Consider the following 23,536-nt stretch of genomic DNA (forward strand, 5'->3'; position numbering starts at 1 on the left):
CGATATACCTACTAAATGGACAGCCACATCACCAGTGAGAGACTCACAAGGCAACACCTTTCCTGGTAACGACTTGACAGTTGACGCTTCACCTGACAGTCTGCCGAGAAGCCATTTGCACATGCGCAGAACAACGAACCGCCCCGCCCCGCCCCTGCGTGTCTGATTGGTTGACCTACGTCGGCCAGCGAAAGAAACCGGCCATTCTGAGTGGCTAGGCGGGCCGTCGATCAGAGAACAATCAACGGGGCCTCCCCCCTCTCAAAAAGGCCGTTAGGCTGAGGCGGTCTCACACTAGGATTGGTCGGCGAGGCTGTCAATCAAAGTGCGTGGGCGTCGAGAATGGGTCGGCGAAGCTGTCAGCCGAGCGCCGTGTAGTTGGGCAACGGGGACGTGGTTTCGCTAACGTCAAGGAGCTGAGAGAGTTTTTTTTTGTGTGTGTTTTATTTTTGTTTACGTTTCAGTTTGGCGAGGGGGAAAAAAAAGTAGTTTAGATCGTCAGCCATCATGGGCCTGAGGAAGAAAAGCAAAAATCCTGCCGTCTTCAGTCATGAGTTCGTGATCCAGAACCATGCGGATATCGTGTCTTGCGTCGCAATGGTGATCCTGCTGGGGCTGATGTTCGAGGTAAAGGCAGGCTGAAAGTGCACACGGGCAAAGGGCAGAGGCCCAGGCTCGAAATGGTAACCGCTCCCAACCACCACCACCGCCCCCCGCGGGAATAGAGGGGAGAATAGACAAGGGGGCAATGGTGACCTCAAATGGAATAGGCCAGGTGTACACACAACTAATCAGCGTTACTCCAAGGCGTGCAGCCTGCTTGTATATTAGGGGGAGGGGGGTTTACAGCGGGAATTGTACACATTCATCAGGTTAACGTCTTGTAAGTAACCTGCTGTTAGATGGTATCAATGCTGGCTGCTCTCATTAAACTTCCTGTTCGGATTTTGAAAATGAAAACTGGCGAGTTACAGGTGGTCAGTTTTATTGTAAATATTCTGAGTCGGACTCTTGCTGGCATTTCAACTTTTACACAATTCACTTTTTAATGCAATTCAGATTTTTTTCAAAAATGAGGTGTTCTGTGAGTGCTGAAGAATTTATAATCTTGTGCAGTTTTGCTTCTAAAAGAAAATGCTGTTATAGTGAAGAATCTTTGTTGCCTGTTGGTTGTCTTTGTAGTTATATTGCAATCTGATGGTTTGTTCATCGTTGTTGATAATAACAGCTTATGATTCCTCCAAGAAATACATGTTGCGAGTTCTTCTATGACAGAAGTCTGATATTAGTGAACAATGTTTTCCAGTACACATGACAACATATGTTGAATTAACCTAAGGGCTGATCTTTCCTTCATTTCCTTTGTGCTCTCTTCGGTTAGCTGGATACGACTTGCTTCGTGTTTTGTCGTGCCATGGTGAATTGTCTTTTGTCACTTTTTCTGTCACCAGTGTCATGCGTGTGTTAGTTGAGATGCCGCATTTTTTTAAAGATTGGCCTTTAGGCAATTCTTAGATCTTCTGAACTTTTTTTATTCATTCACGGGATGTGGACGTCACCGCCAAGGCCAGCATTTATTGCCCATCCCTAATTTGCTAAGCCATTTCAGAGGTAGTTAAGAGTCAACCTCATTGCTGTGGGTCTGGAGTCACATATAGGCCAGACCGGGTAAGGGCAGCAGATTTCCTTCCCTAAAGGACATTAGTGAACCAGATGGGTTTTTACGACAACCTGGTAGTTTCATGGTCACGATTACGGATAATATTTTATTCCAGATTTATTTAATTAATTGAATTTAAATTCCCCAGCTGCTGTGGTGGGATTTGAACTCCTGTCTCTGGATCATTAGCCCAGGCCTCTGGATTACTAGCCCAGTAACATGACCATCACAAGAGCATTTGCCAAGCTTCAGCTTACTGTAGAATACCTTCTTGGGAAGTCTAGCATCAGGCATTCGGACTGAGTGGCCAGCCCACCTTAGCTGTGCCTTTAGAAACATAGAAAAATAGGAGCAGGAGTATGCCATTCGACCCTTCGAGCCTGCTCCGCCATTCAATATGATCATGGCTGATCCTCTATCTCAATTTATTCCCTCTACGCCTGGCATATTTGCTCTTCTGAGGACCTCCGTGTCTCTTGTGTCACCATTGAATTTTCACTGTTTCTAAAGCAACCTAGATGGAAGTGATTTGAGTTTTCTGATGTTGCAACTGTAAGTGGTCCAGCTATTGCACACAAACAGTAAGGATGTTATAAATATTGCCTTGTAGACTTTAAGTTTTGTTGCCAGTTTAATGCCACATTTTATCCAATAACCTCTACATTAAAACCATTAAAATCTACAGCATTAATGGTCAACATTGGTTGATGTTTTTTATGGAATTTATCTAAAGCTTTGGACCTAATAATAAAAGTTTGTTTGTTAGAAACTGTATTATGATTTGAATAGACAGGATACCCTGGGTTACATCATAATTGGGGAATTCAGAATGCAGTGCAAATCCTAATTTACAAATTTACAGCTAGTTTCTCTTGAGAAGTCACTAACTTTTGCTTTTGCTAAATAATACTTATTTTTTGGGAGGTGGGGGAATAAGATGGGCAATGTGTATTAGGAATCGCTTATATGGTAAATATAAAAACCACAGACTTTGTAATTAAAAAAAAAAAAAAAAAAAATACATGAATGTGTTGGGTGCTTGCTCTTCTCACTTCTCATCTGCCATTTGTTTATGGGATTGCAACAGTCGAGAACACTAAGTGTCAACGTGGCTCAGTGGTAGACTCACCTCTGAATCAGAAGATTGTGATCCTGAAGCCCTTTTCAGAACTTTAACATATAACTAGGCTGATAATTCAGTGCAATAGTCAGGGGTGCTGCGTAGTCGGGTGCTGTACGTCTTTTGGATGAGATGTTAAACTGAGGTCTTGCGTGCATGATGAGGTGGATGTGAAAGAACGCGTGACACATTTTTTCTAAGAAGAGCAGGGCGTTTCCCCAATATTCTGGAATCATTCAACATCCGTCAGTCAACACTACCAAAACAAATTAGTTCATTTGATTGCTGTTTCTGGAACCTTGCTGTGTGCACATTAGTTGCTGCGTTTGCCTACCAAACAATAGTTGCTGCGTTTGCCTACCAAACAACAGTGATTACACATAAGAACGTAAGAAGTAGGAGTAGGCCATGTGGCCCTTCGAGCCTGCTCCGCCATTCAGTAAGGTCATGGCTGATCTTCTGCTTCAACTCCACCTTCCCGCACTATCCCCGTATCCTGCGCTATCACTTCAAAAGTAATTCACTAGTTGTAAAGTGCTTTGTGACACCCTGAGTTTGTGAAAGGTTTATGCAAGTTTCTTTTTCTTTAACTGGATAGAGGCTTTTTGAGTTCCAGACCTTTTGAGATACTGACTGTCAGGTGCTCATCTCTAATAAACACATCTTGGTTGTGTTTAGACCTGTAGTAATTTTAATTTCAATAGCAAGTGAAATAATGGAATCTATTCTAAGGGGCAGGATGAAGGAGGTACTTTCTATAGCAATGTAGCAGAGGAAGTTCCTAGCTCACAAACTTCTTTGAGGATGTTATAAGATAGAATATCTTCCATTCCAATGCTATTTGGACTATTGAAAATCTTTTGACAGATCCTATATGGAAACTTCCAATTAACTTGAAAGCTGTGGGAACCTGGAGCAGAGTATGGGACTGGATAAGAAGCTGGATTAAACCCAGTATGCCTGAGACTGTACAACTTACTGGGGGATACTTGTTGAGTGAAGTCCTGCTTGGACCCATGTTGTTCATAAATTGCCTGGATATTGCGATAATCAAATTTGTTTTTGACATAAAAGTAGGGAGAGTAGTAAAGTCAGCGATTTAACCAAAGGATTTAGATTGACTACACAATGGGGGAGACAAGTGGCATATGAAATTTAACACTGATATGTCAAGTATTGCATATACATTGACTAAAAAGACAGGACACAAGCAGTTGTATGCTGATTGGAAAAGTCAAATTCCATTTTTGTTATGTGGAAGTTGGTCCATTTTTTTAATTAGTTGAACTGGCTTATGCTTAAATTCTGTTTTATTATGTTAGATGTTCTTCAATTTTTACTGTTGTGTCCATTTTTCATGATAACTGCAAACTGGTGACCTTGGTTGTAAGTACGCAATGAGTAGAATTAGCATTGGGAGACTTACGGTATCATAGCAGACATGACCCTTCCAATATTTTTTAATTCATTCCCGGGACGTAGGCAAGGCTGGTATTTATTGCCCGGCCTTAGTTGCCCTTTGGAAAGTTTTGATGGGCCTCCTTTTTGAACAGCTGCAGTCTGTGTGGTGAAGGTGCTCTTGCAATGTTGTTAGACTTCGAGGGGAACCTGGAGGTGATGGTGTTCCCATGTACCAGCTGTATTTGCCCTAGGTGGTGGTGTTTGGTAGGTGCTGCTGAAGCTGCCGTGGCGGGTTGTTGCAGTGCACGTTGTAGGTAGTACACACTGCAGCCACACAATGCCAGTAGTGAAGGGGGTGGACATTTTAAGTTAGTGGATGACATGCCGAGCAAGCAACCACTTTGTCCTGGATGGTGTTGAGCTTCTTGAGTGTTGGTCAGCTTCAAGTGGAAAGTATTCCATCACGCCCCTGGTTTGTGCCTTGTAGATGGTGGAGAGGCTTTGGGGAATCAGGAAATGGGCTGTTCACCGCAGAATACCTAGCCTCTGACATACTGTAATAGCTACGGCATTTATGTGGCTGGTCCAGTTGAGTTTCTGGTCAATGGTGACCCCAGGATGTTGATTGCGGGGGGGGGGATGCATCGATGGTAGTACCACTGAATGTTAAGGGGAGATGGTTAGACTCTCTTGTTGGAGATGATAATTGCTTTGCACTTGTGTGGCATGCCTGGTGAATCAATTTATAAAAAGAACCCACAATAGAATGCTAGAATCCATATTTAGTGTGTTCAGTTTTGGTCACTGTACAAAAAGATATGCTGACAAGAAAAGAGATACACTGGTGATAAATATTGTAAGAGTATGAATTATGAAATTATATTAGAAGCTTAGGCTTTCAAGTCTAGAATGGAGGCACTAAGAGACCTCATTGAAGTATATTAAATCCATTGGCAGGATAGGCACACCAACGTCCGTGTTCTTGCTCAGGCCAACATCTCCAGCATCGAAGCTCTGACCACGCTCAATCAGCTCCGATAGATGGGTCACATTGTCCGCATGCCTGATACGAGACTCCCAAAACAAGCGCTCTACTCGGACGGAGCTCCAGCATGGCAAGAGAGCCCCAGGTGGGCAGAGGAAATGCTTCAAAGCCTCCTTGGAAAAAGTGTAACATCCCCACCGACACCTAGGAATCCCTGGCCCAAGACCGCACAAAGTGGAGGAGAAGCATCCGGGAAGGCGCCGAACACCTCAAGTCTATTCGCCTGGAACAAGCGGAAGCCAAGCGCAAGCAGTGCACGTCAACCCAAGCACCCCACCCACCCGCCCCTTCAACCACCGTCTGCCCACCTGTGACGGAGACTGTAGGTCCTGCATTGGACTCATCAGTCACCTGCGAACTCCTTTTTTAATGTGGAAGCATGTCATCCTCGGTTCCAAGGGACTGCCTGAGAAGGAGAAGGAGATATGAAATATTAAGTGAAGTGGGAACCTGGCAAATAAGTAGAAATGAGTGAAAAGTACATTTGAAATAACTGATTATATCAAGGCGACTTTCTTTACTCAATGCCAATAAAGCTGGTATCTTTTATTAAATTCAGGCTATTGTTCCCTCCCAAGTCTGTCAATAATTCTTCTCTCTCTGAGTTCACCCGTTTCACTTTCACACGTTATTTGCTAAGTTTCTTCCAGTTTACTCTATACTGTTTGATTCCTTTCATGTTTCTACTTCCTTCTGACCCATTTGCTATTTTTTTGTGCTTGTTGTTTCATGTGTGATTTGTCATTGACTTGTTTGCCACAGCATAAAACACTTTTTTTTTACAATTAAAAATACTTATTCATGTCACCAAAAAATAGAGCATTGCAAAACTAGAATAGTCTGGGGTGTTGCCATGGTTATCGAACTCCGGAACCTGCCCTGACATCAACCACTTTTTATTGGGTGTGTGTTTGGTGCTGCACATTAGGCCTATCTCACGAAGACCATATGGAATTCACTGTTACATTTGCAGTGTTCAAACTTTTATAATTAAAAAATTTATAACATGGAAAAGGAAAACATACTGATGCACATGGTTGCTGAACCATTGTGATGTAGTAACTGGAAATGCTGAGAATATTCTATCATCACTGACCCCAATATATATATACAGGGGGAAAAATTTGGTTGGTTAGCGCCTCTGGGGGGCGATTTTAGCACCGCTTGCAAAATTGACCAGTCATTTTGTGCTGGCGCTAAACACTACCGCCACAATCTCCTGCACCCGACCGGAAATTGAGTCGCGCCCCCTGCCTTAGCGCCTGCTGCTAGGAACGACAGGTAGAGAACGTTTTCAAGTCGGGAAGGGGCTGGGTGAGCGCTATTTAAAGGCGGGCGCTTCCTGCCTTTTCTTGTCGGCAAAACTTTTGGTACACGCGGGTTGAGAGGGAGAGAAACGTCTGCAAAGATTGAACGCTGTCTTAAGGAGTTTTGGCCCTCGGCACCACTTTTGAGGTTCCTAGGCCCAGGGAAAGAGCTCGGCGCTTATCGATTAGTGCTTCCAACACGATTTCTTTAAAGGTCTTTCCAGGCCGAGATTCAAGGCTGCAATGATCAGGGTGTGGCTGGCCAGCAAGATGGCCCCTCCCCTTTAAGAACTGTCTGGCGCCAGTTTGTCTGGCTTCCATGGTAACTGACATAGCCTGAGCTTTGGTTGCGTTCTGAGGTAGCGCCTCGCTCCCTGACGTTTGCGCCTTAAGAGAGGTGTGTAGCGCCTGATTTAGTGCTCAAATAACCTCCAGGGGCGATAGAGGCGAATTTTGCAGTCGGAGATGATACTTTGCGCCCGGCCGATATTAGCGCCGCAAAATGAACGATACCCAATTTTTCCCCCATAATGTATAAACATTTGGAAATGGTTGGGTTGGATATGTGAAGTTAGTGCTGGTATTTTTAGACATTTTGGAAATATTTATAGCAGATGTAGATACCAAAATCTACTTTTTGCATGTGGATATTGACTTGCAGATTTTGGTTAAAAACAGTAGCAGCTGAAGTAGAGACTGACATAATCACATTTATTCTAGTAATATAAGCATAATTAAGCTAACCTCTGATTATCCATTCTTTTTCTGATTAATCTACTTTACAGTTTTTAAACTATAAAATGGTTCCATGGATCAAATTTAAAACACCTATTTAGCTCTCTATATACTTAGGTAGCAATGATGTTTTTCAAATTAATTTCAAGGAGAGGCAATACCTGTTTCATGGAATTTTCAGTGTGCAATTTGCATACCAGTAACTCTAGATAAAAGACTTGTGAACCTGTTCTTTGTATAGAAAGATTTAGAATATTGCAAATTGAATCCACTTTTAAGAAGGGCGAAAAATGTAGGTTATAGCAGATTACCGTATTTATTCAACTATTTTGCATTTTCTTTTGAGCTTCTTGCGTAATTATAATGATAGGAGTATGAAATATCCTCCAGTGAACTCTTTATACTGTTGTCTTTAGTGACCATATAAAAAGCATATTAGAAGATGTAGGAGTTTTGTTGTGGAGGGAGAAGTCAGCCAAGGTTTCCATCCTGGATGACTATCAATGATACCTGCTGGATATTGTGTGTGTGGCTGTTGGGTGCGAACAGGTGCTCTATATGGTTAAATAGGCTGCTGGAGTTTATTGTTTGGACTCGCACATGAAAAGTGGCACTAGGGTGAGATGCTAGAGAGAGTTTGATGCTTGTAGAATTGTACCCCAGCAAGAATCAGAGGAGTTTGTTTTGGGCAGTAGTGTTCATATTGTGTAGTGGTTCTGCAGGCTTCATTTTTAGGCATTGCTCACAGTATAATTAATGTTACTGCAATTTCAACACTAGCCCGTATGTTTTAAAATTATTTTTGAACATTGAGGTGGGAACTTTGGTTCTCGAACTCACTTTTCACTTGTTAATGAATAGGCCATTATCCAGACTAGCGCAAAAGCACTGGGACATTTTTCCTTTTGAGACTTTGATATCATCTTCCCTGAACAAGAGGGCCTCATTCTGGGATTGTATCTTTTTTTCTCCAGTTGTTCAGAAAATCAGGAAAAGGTTGCTTTGTCACTGTGTGTTACTTTAGTGTTTCCATGCTGGGTTCACGTACAAATATTATGAACACATTTCTTGAGGTATTTCTCACACAATAGGGATTAAAGTATTGCAAGGTTGCCGTTTGCAATAAAGGATGCAATAACTGGGCACTTAGAAACTGAGAGTAAGATTGGGCAGAGTCAACATGGATTTATGAAAGGGAAATCCTGTTTGACAAACCTATTGGAGTTCTTTTGAGGATGTAACTAGTGGAGTAGACAAAGGGGAACCGGTAGATGTGGTATATCTGGATTTTCAGAAGGCCTTTGATAAGGCCCCACACAAGAGATTGGTGAACAAAATTAGGGCACCTGGAATTGGGGGTAATATACTAGCATGGATTGAGAATTGGTTAACAGACAGAAAACAAAGAGTAGGGATAAACGGGTCTTTTTCAGGATGGCAGGCTGTGACTAGTGGGGTACCGCAAGGATCGGTGCTTGGGCCCCAGCTATTCGCAATCTATATGAATGATTTGGATGAGGGGACTAAGTGTAACATTTCCAAATTTGCTGTTGATACAAAGCTAGGTGGCAGTGTCAGTTGCAAAGAGGATGTGAAGAGGCTTTAAGGGGATCTCGACAGGCTCAGTGAGTGGGTGAGAACATGGCAGCTGGAATATAATGTGGATAAATGTGAAGTTAGCCACTTTGGTAGAAAAAACAGAAAGGCAGAGTATTTCCTAAATAGTGCAAGATTGGGGAATGCAGATGCTCAAAGGGACCTGGGTGTCCTTGTACATGAGTCACTGAAAGTGAATGTGCAGGTGCAGCAAGCCATTAGGAAGGCAAATAGTATGCTGGCCTTCATTACAAGAGGATTTGAGTACAGGATTAAAGAAGTCTTATCCAATTATATATGGCCTTGGTGAGACCACACCTGGAGTACTGTGTACAATTTTGGTCTCCTTACCTAAGGAAGGATATACTTGCTATAGAGGGTGTGCAACAAAGGTTCACAAGATTGATTCCTGGGATGGTGGGACTGTCTTTGAGAAGAGATTGAGTAAACTAGGCCTGTATTCTCCTGAATTCAGAAGAATGAGAGGGGATCTCATTGAAGCATGCAAAATTATTACAGGGCTTGATAGGGTGGATGCTGGGAGAATGTTTCCCTTGGCTGGGGAGTCTAGAACCAGGGGCCACAGCCTCAAGATAAAGGGTAGGCCATTCAGGACTGAGATGAGAAGAAATTTCTTTACACAGAGGGTGGTGAATCTTTGGAATTCTCTACCCCAGAGGGCTGTGGAGGCTCAGTCATTGGGTATATGCAAAACAGAAGTCGATAGATTTCTGACTAGTAAAGGCATCAAGGGATATGGCGATAGGGCCGGGAGTGGAGTTGAGGCAGAAGATCAGCCATGATCTCATTGAATGGCGGAGCAGGCTCGAAGGGCCGAATGGCCTGCTCCTATTTCTTATGTTTTTTTATGCACATCGCCACTGAAAGAAGTTTGTGAGAAACCGTGAAGTAGATATTTTCAATTGGTTTGTGCAAAATAAGTGTTTTCTCTTAACCATTGTAGGTAGCTAAAATTTGTTGCCATCATATATTAGTTAATAAATAAATCTGTGCATATGATGGTTATAATTATATAAATAAACTGTCTTGAATAGAGTTACCTGAAAGACTTAAAAAAAAAAAAAAAAAAAAAAAAAAAATTGTTGATGTTTTATACAAAAAATTTCAGTTACTACTGGAGTATTCACGTCTGGCTTTTCATTGTTGTCATTCCTCAGCCACAGTCTGCCATTGCTTGGTCTTCCTGTCAATTATTTAAAAAAAAAAAAACCTCCTCACTTTGAAATCTGATTGTTTTATAGATTCATATGGGAGGCAGCCTTTGTGCATGCTGTTTCCACATGTGACTTACACAGACATACTGACTCGTGCAGGGAGCTGTAGGCAGCTATCTGACTAGAGCTGGAACTGAGAGACTGATAGCTCAAGGAAGCCTTATGAACTCAAGTCTCCAGACTCTCTGAGAATGACGAGCTACTGACAGAAAATGGTATTCAAGGCATTTGAAACACAGAAAATGGCATTGTACAAGTAAATTTAATCATTTTCCAGTAAAGTTTCTAATTCTTAATGTCTTTATGATAACCTTATTTCCAGTTGTAAGTGCTCAACCTACTGGAGAAACCAGGACGGCCGCCAAAAGGGTTTTCAAACTATATTTGGAGTATTTTGATTAGTTATTTTTCTTTTTACTGGTAGATTTGCAGACTGCCTCATCCTTGATTAGTTATTCTCGTATTTGCTCAGTCAGTCCCTATTAGAAGTATTGCCTCTCCCATTACTTGTGAATGGCTCAAATTTCCTATTTATTAAATGGCTACAAATCAGGTGCAAATGGCGACTCATACTTTGCCCATCAAGTGACAAAGCGCACATTAGGTGCAATGTTTTTACACTTTTAAGCGCCCAACGTTCACATTAGATGTTTCCAAGTTACATGCAAAGCCAGTTCCACATTCTGCCCCACCTACTGTATTAGCATAACATTTTAATATGTTCTATACCAGCCACCTATGTCGTGTCGCTGAGTGAGATTGCCAGTTTGTGCCGTACTGTGAGCAGTTTTGCTCAATAGCAGTTTTACCCATTTCCTTTATCTTTCACTGCAAGAGTTTTAATACAGGCATCCTGAGTTGGATTCTGACCCATGTGTCAGAGGTGAAAAGATAGTGGCCCAGAAATTCGGGTCGGGTTCCCGCGGGCGTAAGCCCCCGATCTGCACTTACCTTGTGCGCCGGCCGTTGAGCTGTGGGCCCGCGTGGAATTCCGATCCGGGGCCTGGTCCAGCTGCTGGCGCGCAGTGCTTGCATATCCCAGGGGCGCAGTTAGTTCGATGCGTCCCCTGGGATCATGTGGGCCATGGGGAGCCAATCGGACCAGGGAATGCTCCATTCATAAGTTTGACAGGAAGAGCTGTCAAAACTTATAAATACTATGGGCCCCAAAACATCACTAAATCTTCAAATAAATTTTTTTTTAAATCACATTTTTTAAATAAACTATAAATTACATAACTATTTTAAACAATTTAAATTTTTGAACAAAATAATTTTATTTTCTAACGGGGCTAAAAACAAACTTACCTTGCTTTAAAGTATTTAAAAATAATAAACCTGTGGAAAAAATGTTTTAATTTGAATTAATTCACCACTTCCCTTGTAAAAGGCAGGCCTTGCGACTGCTTTTTACATGTCTAACTTCTGGGAAAACCTGCAAAAAAAAACCCTAAGTTCGATGCGCACGCGCAGCCTCTCCTGCGCACGCGTTCGAACTCTGAACCCCTTCTTTCAGGGGAACGGAAGTGCCGGTTTCCCGCGCAGTGCATGCAGGAAACCGGCACTTCCATTGGGCCTACGGGTGAGTACCCCGTGTGTACTCACCCGTGGAGACCCGAATTTCTGGGCCAGTGTGTAAAACCGTGGCACTCAGCCAGTGATAAAAATATTGTTTGCTGATCTTCACAAGAACAACTGGAATGTTCATGAAAGTACTTTTAAATGTATCTGTTGAAATTTTGACTTCTGCATCGAAACTTATAGTCTTCCCAATTCTTTGAAACTGTGTCTACAATATGTAGCCAACTGTTCTGGGTGGAGTGAATAGATTGCAGCTGTTCACTTGTGCCTGTGTGCAGTATGATGCTTCCCTAGACAGTGTATAGGACAGTGACAGATGCAATAGAAGGCTGCCTATTGTGTCCTTCGCTCCAGCTGTCGAGAATGATGAGGTCATTTGGGTTTGAGGTCTGCTACAGTTACTGATTATTTTTTTTTAAATGTAGTGCTTCCAGTGATTTAATTGCATATAAGCACTTGATGTGGCATTGAGCTATACAGAGTTGAAGAGTACCTGGTTGAATCATAGGTCTTTCAGATGATCACTTTGGGCAGAAGGTGCTGTATTTGATTTCGTGTCTTCTGCTTGGGCAGAGGAAAAACCGTCTAGGGTTCCACTTCTGGTCACTATTCAGGAACCTTGTGCTGAAAATGTACATGGTTGTCCCACAGTTCTGTTGCATGCCGAAACTCCGACACATGAAAGTCGGATTAAGTAAGAAAATTGAAGTGGGGGAGTGAGGGTATAGTAGGCTTGCAATACAGCTCTTAATTGTGTGAAAATAAATTCTAATTTGCCATTTTTACATGACATTCCAGTTTGCACTTTGTTCCCAGAAAGAGTAATTTTATAGACTGGAAGTAGATGGACAGCAGAAATAACATAGCCATAGTCTTATCTTTGTTCTGCCTGAGTCATAGTCTTACCTTTGTTGAATTTTGTTTTGCAGTTTATGTCTGGAGCATTCTGTCCTTTTTGTTGATAAAACCAACCTTTTCAAAAAATAGTTTTGTTCTCTTGCTGTAGCTGATATTTTTGTATAAATTGCAAACATTCCATTTTCAATCATAGTTCTTTGTGTGCAAGAGTGCACTCCAGCTTTGCAGCAAAGAGCCTTTTTCTTTTGTTTTTTTATAATTTTTGAATATCTTTAAAGTTTAGACAGCTGTTTGTACAGGAGGGCTGCAGGAGCACTGTATTAGAACTCTGTCCTTTCACCTCGGTTGTTTGGATTAATATCCAGCCAAGTCCGTAAAGGTTAAGGTCTCCTATGTCACTGGGTTGTGAAGATCCTAAGAAAATTGAGCAGTCACTATTTAGCTTCTAGTGGGCCAGATCCACTGCATAAAACTTCCCATAAAATAGCCGTATAACAGTCTCATGCAAATGTATAAGGATTGCTGGTGAGAGATGGGGAAGTTCACACTGCTGCAGCCAGAGGCGCCCTTCTGAGGCTGTACTATGATCACAACGTAATTACAGATGAGAAAGACCATTCGGCGCACCTCAGTTTATCCATTCAGAATGGCCCTAAAGTCCCCCATTGCAGCACCTAAATGATTCCACTACTCTATCATGGAGTTCTATCTGTTACCACGGTTTTTGCATACAAAACCCTTCTTGATAGCAGTCCTTTTACTAGTTTGGACCTGTGACTTCTTTTCCTACTCTCTCTCTCTCTCTCTCTCTCAATTTAATTAAATTTTATAGATTTCTCTTTTTTCAATCCATTAACTATCTTGTACATCTCTTAAGATCACCTCTTCGATTCCTTGTCAAGGCTGAAAAGCCCAAGTTTCTCCAATCTTCCATCAAAACTCTCCATTCTATTGGCTTTGTTTATAGCTGCTGTGCTTTGGTTGGACAGTCCACTAAGATTCCTGTCTTTTTTTTAACTTCATCCACAGCTATTTCAACACCATTCACGGAGAGTACTTGTGTTGGCTATTTTTCCTTCCTATTACTCCCTCGATGAGAACCTCACGCACTAACTGCATAGGGGGTCTGCCATGATGCATTACTACCCTGATACCCTCCCATGAAAAAGGAATAAACTGCCCTTCTCCTATTCCATAATCTCTTTTTTTTTTAAATGAAAGCAATCGCTTCCGTGTTTGTGATAAACCACTTCACCTTTGCCCTTGTGCTTCATGCTGAGGAGGTCACTTGTTTCTCTTTGTTCCCAGGTAACAATTCTCTACATAACTGAAAAGGGTTCACGTGTAACTTGTAAGTAGACTAAAAGAACCTGGCAGTGAATTACAAGGTCGTGGTCTATATTTGGGATTCCAAAACCGGCCTGTGCAGCTTAAAAATGTTCAAAAGAGTCTTGTGATTCAATTGCAGTCTTGGCCTCACTCCTTGGTACCTGTAATGTATACTGTCAGAGGAACCGAATGCTGTAGGAGTCTCCACTAGTGTGAAATTATAGTTTTGATACTTTGTCACCAGAATGTTAGTTTATGAGGGTGCAATCAGAAAATAATATTTTTGATCTCAGAGATTATTAATGAATTCAAGTTCCATAAATAAATTGGATACAAGATACAGGCTGTATTCTAATCTCGGGCTCAGGTGATGGTTAGAAATCGCCCGAGTCTTGATTTGGTAGTTTGACATAGTCTGAATCTCCCTTTTTAAATTATAGTCTTGTGACTCTCTCCCAGGTACTGTATCCAATTTTCCTCAGCGCAGAGTACCAAATATTGTATGTGATAAAACCAAAAAATATGTTTTTTTTAGCTCTGTGATTTCACCAACACTTCTTTTTTTCCAAGTACGTCTTCAGTCACGCTTGAAATAACCGCAAAATGGAGTCAGTGTGTAACTGAATACGAGTGGCAGGATGCAGCAGCTGTCCTACTCAATTTTATGAATATATGACCACCATTTAAATGGAGGTGGAAAATCAGTGATATCTGGTCTAGTTCTTGTGTAGATATTGACATTTCCATACCCTTTTTTTGGCTCCACAATGTCCTGTCCCTGAGGATATCCAGTTCACTGCTTTTCTCTTCTGTTACCTTCCAGCCAGTAATATCTCCCTCCCCAATATGCGTTCCGAGGATGACTTCATGTATTTTAAAGTAAGACATTCCACAGATAAACAGTACTGTTAGTTTGGCTCTGTTGGTAGAACTCTAACCTTTATTTTAAAAGATTGTGGGTTCAAGCCGTGATGCATTGTGAGAGGTACTGTTCTTTGGAGGAGATGTTAAAGCAAGTCCATTTCTGCCGTGAAAGATCCCATGGCACAGTTAAGAGTGGGAGTTTTTCTGATGCTCTAGACAACATTCCACCTGAAAACCACCAGTGCTCTGTGTGAGCTCTTGTGTCACTTTTGCCTACATAACACTGTACTTCAATAGTTTATTGTATGTGAAGTAGTTTGAAACGCTGATGAGGGATTAGTTTTGGATTGCTCTATCAATTAGCTGGCACAGACCTGATGGGCCGAATAGCTGCCTCCTGTGCTGTTGATTTCTATGATTCGGCACTATGTAATGCAAATCTTTCTGCTCATGCAGTTGACCATACATGAAACTTGAGTTATCCAGCAAGTCTCAGTTGTGGAAATAATTATATTTAGTGGCAAGTCAACACCTGTCCTGTTTACTATACATTTCAAATCAAATGAAAACTACATTTCATATGTAGGAACGAACGTTGAGAGTCAAATGATGGTTACACAGGCATTGTAGTACGGGCCATTGCGGCCTGGAGTAGTTCATGTTCCATGTATGCATTGAGTGCGAGATGTTGCAGCCCCTTTTCCAATTTTTGAAGGGGCTGCTCCTCAATTTTTGGTTGCACTTCAGTCCCGTGCTCTTGATCCTTGGGCACCCGGTGCGGAGGGGAGCAGGCAGATTGGAGGACCTCCTTGTTGGACTGCTCCTGGGCTGGGCCAAAGTGGCCATTAACCAGTCCAGGCAGCGTGCAGTCAAGGGGATCGTTCAGCCCAACTACCTGCCTCTCTTCCGTGATTATGTTCGTGCCCGGGTGTCCCTGGAGATGGAGCACGCGGTGTCCGCCGGTGTGCTTGAGGCCTTCCGTAACCAGTGGGCACCGGAGGGACTGGCGTGCTTCATCACCCCTAGAAAGAAAATTTTGATTTGTTAAGTTTCATTTAAATTTGCTTTAATTTGCGGTTTATTGGTTTAGAGAAAACCCAAAGTAAACAACAAAAACCGCTTAATTTGGGGAAAATTCTGGTTACAAATATACCATTCTTTGTTCAGTAAGTGTACTACTGGGAAAAATAAAAACGAAAATGGCCTTCTAACCAGATTACAGATAGAATAACGAATCGCAAGGGAGCATTTTATATGGAGTACTGTCAAAGAACAGCTGACTCATTGGTCCAGTCACCTGTATCGTTTTCATAGACTTAAATGAATGTCTGTGTCTTGTTCTGCCACAGTACAGAAAGGTTTCTGAAAGATTCTAGATAAGGGGACATATAAGCATTGGTGATAATGCAAACAGCACTACAAATAATTTCAAGAGTAAACGGGATGAGCTATGAGGAAAGCTTTTTTAAAAAAAAAACTCAATCTCTTGTAGTCTGGACAGAAGATAGTTAAGTGAGAAATTTTGTTGAACTGTATAAAATATTAAGTATCCAGAATACTTTTTAAAATAAGGCAGGATACTAGCACCAGAGATTACAAGTGTAAAGTGGTAAAAGTAAATTTAATTCTGATATCATAGAATTTCAATGCAAAGGGTGATGAATGTCTGGAATAATCTGCCAGGCAAGGGATTGTAAAACACAAGTTATCAGCTGCTCCACTCTGAGGCCAATATTAGTTCTCCTTTTATTGTTTCTGGCTAAAATCAGAGAACTCCGCATAGATCAGGAATTGAAGCTGGGACCTTCTTGTCTGTACAGCTTAGTACTGCGCAGGGTGGTGACTTTTCCACTAAGCCACTAGAGACTCAACTGCACTTCTTGACAAGAGGGAAAATAATCTTTAACATGAAACTAAGTGGACCTCCATTGAGTATAAATTGGGATTAAGGCCTGAATGATTGAATTTGTTGCACTGAGCAATCCTGTATATGGGTCAGAATCTGATCAAGTTTCAGGTAATATGGCTTCCCAAGCTCATTGTGCTGACGAAGGAACAATGTCACATGACTGGTGTAGGCCTGAAGCTCTGTAATGGTAACTATTTGAGGTCGGAAGGAGGTACAAGTTAATTCAAGCAGAACTTTTTAGTGACAAGTGCTGCTGCAGCAATTTTTTTTAAATAAAGAAGCAAATTAATTTTAATCTTTTCTCAAGTTTTATATTTCTCGATCCTCACGATCTAAACCTCCACCTCAGCGCCTTTACGTAATTGTTATATGTGAGGGGGAACAAATTATTTATTTACCCACATGCAGTGAGTACGGAAAACATTATTCCAGGAACTGATCGAAAAACAATGACTTCACTGTCTTTTGGCAGATGTCTTACAAACTTCTTTCCAAATGCTTTTAGGGGATATGTCATCCCCACCCCCTCCTCCCGCAACAGCATTTTACAACTCTGAGTAATGCCATGTGAGACTTTCTAGTATATGTCAAAGTTCTGAGACCTGTTTGTTACACTTTGTCACATGTAAATTTCAATGTCATATTCTTAGAGCAAGAAAGCCACTCATTTCCTGGTTTCTTCTGACCTTAGGTTGGAACTGCAGATTTGTAAACAACTACTAATATATAGAGAAGTAGTTGACCTGCGACCTTCTGTGTCTGTGTGTGTCTCTCTGCACCTCACTGGACATCGCTATCCTTTTAGCTGGGGATGATGTGTGATGCAGGGTGACCCAAGAAAATGGGGGAAGAAAAGCCCTAAAAAGAGGAATTCTCCTCCCTTTTTGAGCATGGAACTGTCTCTGATAGCTTAATAAGGTTGTCTTGTGAGAAGTCGAGACATTAAAAACCAGGAAGTTAGCTCCTCACAGCCAGGATGATGCTCCGTGTTGCCCACCACCCTTGGGTTAGGGAGGGAAAAATGAGTCTGTCTTCCCACTGTACAATGAATTTACAGCATGGATATGCTCTATAGCCAATGTGCAATGCATATGTGTGTAGCGTGAGGAGAGGTTAGTTAGCTTGCTGACACTCCCTGCCAAGACTCTCACATGTGAGATACCAGAGTGCGCCTGTGCAATTTACCCCAGCATCAAGTAATGCCTTCAAGGGAGAAGCTGATGGGAGGAAAATCTGGTGGAAGAATTAAAAAAAAAAAAAAAAAGTATAAGTTTCAATAAATAGGCTGAGACAGAATACTTTAAAAGGCTACTCACAGACGTGGTGGTGTGCAAATATTCAACAAATGAAGGGATAATAGTGTGGTATAAGGAAATTTATTAAAAACCGGTATTGTTCTAATCTTTGGTCAGAGGCATGTTCCTCAATTATAGGCCTGTTGCCCTTTAAAGTAGAATAAATATTGAAGTCCATTTAACAGCATCTAATAAATAAATGCAAGTCAGTAAGAGTTTATAAAAAATGTGTAGTACCTTAGAATTTGCAGGAATAGATTTATTGAGGTGGCAGCCAGTTAATGTTTTTAAAAGTTTCCATGACCCTTCCCTCCTCAACAAAAAAAAAACATTGGCACATTGGAGTGCTCTGGTACCACTTGCATGGGTGGAAGAAATGGACTGTTTAGCCTGTCTCCGTGCACTCAAGGTCATCTGTTAAGCTCAACTCACTGCTCAGAGGAGCTGGGTTGTGCTGTTTAGCATTCTGGTCTTTGACCTGAGAAAATCCATTTCTGCATTCACAGGGCAAAAAAAAAAAAATGGCATTTATTAGCAAGGAACTGAATGCTTTGCTTTGAGAAGTGGCCTTTAAACTGGGGATTGAACTTGGAACTTCTCTGGTTTCTATTCCTCGGCAACTCACTGGACAAACTTTTTAAGTCATTAAGAAAGCACCATGTTCTTTAAAAAGGGAGCTGAGACGTCCTCTTTTTCAGGTCTCTTATGTAGATTCTATTAACACTGAAAATACCACAACTGTCTGTGTGGAGTTTGCACATTCTCCCCGTGTTTGCGTGGGTTTCCTCCGGGTGCCCCGGTTTCCTCCCACAGTCCAAAGATGTGCGGGTTAGGTTGATTGGCCATGATAAAAAAAAAAAAATTGGCCCTTAGTGTTAGGGGGGATTAAATATGCGGGGATAGGGCTTGGGTGGGATGGCTGTCGGTGTAGGGACCGGGTGCTAGGGTTTGGATGATCAGCCATGATCTCGTTGAATGGCGGAGCAGGCTCGAAGGGCCGAATGGCCTACTCCTGCTCCTATCTTCTATGTTTCTATGTAACTAATTACACAATTAACGCTTCACGCAAATAAAATGAAGCAGGAAAAATACTATTCAAACATTGAAAGTATTGTCACAAGCTTTCTCGCTGGCTTTGTAGGTAAATGTATTTCTCGTGCTGATTCATACAGATCAGGAAGATCCCATGTGCAGTCTCTGGTCTTTGCTGGATTCAACTGTTCATGTGGTAGGATGTTGCAGCGGGTCCAGTGCCCCTGAGCTAGAGAAGAAAAGATGATCAGAGTTCCCACGCCTCCTCACTATCCATTAATTTCTGCCGTGAAGTGTGCACGTGTGAACATGATCAGGTTTGACTGTGTTGTTTTCCCACTTCCCAGTCAAACAGTCTATCTGCATTTACACATGCAGAATAGGTATTTGCGTGATGTACTTGTGTCCATAGAACCTAGTTTGAGCTGGGTCCTTCAAGGGGAGGAGTGGAAAGTGAAAGTATTGCATTGTATGCCGGCAATTACCAAGAACAAGTAGAATGTTCACGTGTGATTATTTCCAGAGTATGAATCCGGAATTAGTTTTACAATAAGCTGATGGAAAGTATAGTTCAATTTACCACTGCGGCCATTAACTACCGCTGCTGGTAAGATGCCTATTTGTACGTGTGAATTTTCCATTGCCAGAAAGTTGCTTGAGGGATGTCGAATCCAATGGAAAAGAAATGCCACATGTAATAATGTTAATTTTAAAATGTCTTTAATCTACCTCTTCTCTCCACGCTTTGTAAACACACAGCTATAATGAGGAGAGGCTCTTCTGTGTGGGGATAAGCACTGCTTTTGTATACCCTGAATGGCAGTAATTGTAAATCGGATATAGCTGATAATTATAAGTACAGGAAACTTTCGATTTACCGGCACCTAAATAACCGGAAATCTCGGTTAACCGGCAAAATTCAGGAGTAGGTTTTACTTCATATTTATTTGCCGCCTTCCATCTGTGCTGTGCAAGGGTGTGGCTGCAGCTGTTGCTAAGCTACAGAGATGCTTGAAACTTGTGTTCGTTGTTCTACAGTTAACAGGGTTTGTTGCTTTATACGGAGCTGTCAGCTCTCCCTATCTTTTACTATAGCGTTCGGTTATCTGGAATTTTTGATGAACCGGCACCACGTTGGTCCCGTCAGTGCCGGATAAAAGAAAGTTTCCTGTATTTGATTTCGCTGGTGAAGCCATTGCAAAAGGGAGCAGGGTGACTTTGTAGGGTTGTAAATGTGATCTGACATAGAGGCGAGCTTGCAGCAACCACATTTGAAGGAGGGTTGTAACATTCCACTCGCAAATGTTTCCCAAAAATCTCGCTAAACTGGAAGTTATGGCCACAACTTTCAACCTCGGCAACAGTGTAAAACGTGTGGTGTTGGATTGGCTACCTGTTGTACACTCTGCTCGATTTCCAAACCAAGCGGGGTGTATAATGGGCGGCCGATCCAACCCCGCTCTTTTTACACCCCTGCCAAAGTTGAAAGTTACATTGAGTGTCAGATCCTTGCCCTTTGACTCTTAACTTTCTGTGTATTCCCAATTCTGATAATTACATAGTTTCTTTGCTTGCCTACTTTATTTGGTTCTTTTTTGTCAACGTTTGCCTTTGGTTAACTGCACTAATTACAAAGGTGTATTTTAATTTGTTTTTAGGAAAAATAGTTTTAATTTTAAAAAGTCCTTTTTGGCAATTGAAAGTAATGTTGGTACTTGCAATATTTGTATTTCAATACAGAATTTGCTTTCAGTAAACAGTTGTAAATTTCTGATTTTGTCTAAAGGAAAAAACTTGTGACCAACTATACAGTGTCATTTCTGACGAAAGGTCTTCAACCTGAAACGTTAACTCCGTTTCTCTCTCCATGGATGCTGCCTGGCCTGCTGAGTTTTTCCAGCGTTTTCTGTTGTTATTTCGGATTTCTAGCATCCGCAGTATTTTGCTATTGTATACAGTGTCATATTTGGGGCTGCAACAATTTGATTAGTTGTACTGTACCTACATTCATCTTAAGGATTCCAAACACTAATGCGAGGTAGACTTAATTTCTCATGATTGTGGGGAGTATTAAAGCATCCTCCAGACGATAGCAAAATACTGCAGATGTTGGAAATCCGAAATAACAACAGAAAATGCTCCCCATGCACTAAAATTACATTCAATTAATGTTTTCTTTGGAGGTACACTAGCACTGTAGATGTTATGTTTCCCCCCCCCCAAAGAGCCTTATTTTGTTGAGTTGGGCAGGAATTTACAGCTTTCTCAGGTAATGGTAGAAAACTGGAATTTCACTGGGCCCTGGTATGGTGCCTGGCACCTGAGGAGAGTAAGTAGTTTGTAGGAAGATGGGCGAAGGATGTGTCAATTCAGAGGGCAGCCGAGCTGCAGTTTTGTTTAATGGTTGGTAAATTTTGGTATCTGTGTCATAGAGGATGTTGAGTGACCGATGGGCATGCCAAAGTCTTGAAGAAGCAATGCCTAATCACTACATGACAAGCAGAGTTGATGTTCAAAGCACTTTTGATCACTTTAAAGTGGTAGTTTTTCAGTAGGTGGTAAAAAGGAAGTTTACGGATAATCTTGAGAGATTTTTCTGAAAGAATTATCACTTAGTGCTGTGATCCAGGAGCAAATCAGCAGAGCTACAATTATGAGAATATGTGATTCTAGTTAATCTGTAAAGGATTTTGAACTCTCGCAACATTCCGTTTTTGTCTTTGTCAAGAGGATTTTGGCCAGGTCTCCTGCTTTTATTTTCACTGCCATGACCTTACAACATACCAGAAGAATTAAAAGTCTAGATCTGTTTCTGCATGTTGAGGTAATACTGCAGATCTGATGTGAGTAACCTTTTGATGAAAGATAATCGATTATCTGTTTAGCTGGATCAACGAGAAAGTTGAAGTACAAACTGTGACCAAGGATGATTAACTATACAGGCCACTGTATCATGATGTCAGATTCCAACTGAACTAATCAGGTCGGTTTTAGATCCCCAGCAGTGCCAGTTAATCACCCTGAAGAATGGATAGAACCGGCCGTACAGAGATCGAATTGGCCTAATGGGAAGATTAAACTATCGCCCTTATGGAAAAAATCTATATATAATGGCCATAATTTGCTGTCGGAGTGAATCTAACAATATCTGCCATTAGTTAGACGTGCCCTTGCCTGTTTAATCTCGATGATACTTTGTGCCAGAAGTTGCTGGGAGTGTGAGCTGAAAAACACGCAGCAAGTAAAACTGGTTATCTGGGACCTGAGTGAACAGGACAAGCAACTGTGTATCTCCTTAACCAATCAGATTGAATGATTGTGAAATAAACAACCCAAGGACTGAGCTGGATGTGTAAATTAGAGTGGGTGAATTCAGTGCCGTACAGAAAGAGAAAGAAAGGAGAGAGAGGGGGTGGGGGTGGGGGGGAAAGAGACAGAAAGGAAAAGTAAACCATTAAAAAACATTTTTAATTTCACATTTTAAAAATATCCAACAATTATGACCTGAAGGAATGAGATTCCACACTTGTAATAGTTAATTTTCGGTGTCAGAGAGATGCATTGGCAGTAATTAACAATTAGCACATTGTGGAAAGAATCTCTAACCACCAATCCAGGCTTCATGAAATGTGTGCGGTCCTTCACTGGCTCCAAACCAGGCACCTTGCGTCACTTCAGACCCGCTCTAACTTTCTGTGACGCGTTTAGTTCGTATTTACCATGCAAGTACAGCAACTTCACAGTGCTCAATGCATTTCAATGGGGAGCCAGACAGCGAGATGCCGTTTTCGCAAAGCTAACTGAGTGGCACAACTCGTCCAGCAACTTTTGGATTTCTGCGTTTAATCAGGCATCTGCCCTCTTCTGTAGCTGCAGTTTAAATCGTGCTTTAGCCTCGCCATTATTTTGGAAGCAAATTATGGCCCAATATATGAAAATGTCTGCAGGCACTGCCTGTCAATTTTTTCCAATATAAATTCCTGTGTCAACATTTATAATAGAAACGGCTAAATTTGTTTCCTTGTAATTGTACTCCCCTGCCAGTGAAGATGCTGTATTATAAACGTGCACAGGAATTTATAATGGTAATATAAAAATAAGAACAAAGTATCACTTTAAAATGGGGACTGAATTACATCTGTGCACACTCTGGTCCAATTATCTCTCGCCTGGTTTCACCCAAAGACAATACGACCTTGAGTCCCCATGTATAACACCATGGGAGATAGACTAGTGTTCGAAGAAACTGTCTGGCCAGTTTTCTGCCCTCTCCTCTTATGGAGACGTTGACATCTTAATGGGGTATAGTTCCATGGATGCAGGGCGCACTTCCGTACTTTGCCCAGTTGACCATTATTTACGTGTTCATTTTAATTGCAAACTGTTGAACACAGGAGGCATCACAGCTGAGCTGGATTCGATCCTCACCTGACTGGCACATATGCAATTCCAACAAGAGTCGTTGGATGAAGTTCAGGAGTGTTTTCCTTTTCTTCCCCCTCCTCAAGCCAGGAGCTCTGATGATCATTCTACAACATTTGTATAACTTTGCATTTATAAAAACACATT

General features: G+C 41.6%; 1 protein-coding gene across 3 annotated transcripts in view; it reads left to right on the plus strand.

Annotated features, from left to right (window-relative positions):
- Positions 1–311: 311 nt before the first annotated feature.
- The window catches only part of LOC147108818 (translocating chain-associated membrane protein 1-like 1), a 126,404-nt gene continuing 103,179 nt past the window's right edge, over positions 312–23,536 (plus strand). For all 3 annotated transcript variants that reach the window (XR_015080671.1, XR_015080672.1, XM_086005699.1), the window contains exon 1: positions 312–627. Coding sequence is in view for 1 of the 3 variants with exons in the window: in XM_086005699.1 (XP_085861825.1) it covers positions 508–627 (120 nt within the window). In the remaining 2 variants the exon portion in view is untranslated. The remainder of the gene's footprint in view (positions 628–23,536) is intronic.

The sequence above is a fragment of the Somniosus microcephalus genome, chromosome 13 (assembly GCF_052327205.1).
Source record: "Somniosus microcephalus isolate GS21.2 chromosome 13, FLI_Smic_1.0, whole genome shotgun sequence".
NCBI lineage: Eukaryota > Metazoa > Chordata > Chondrichthyes > Squaliformes > Somniosidae > Somniosus > Somniosus microcephalus.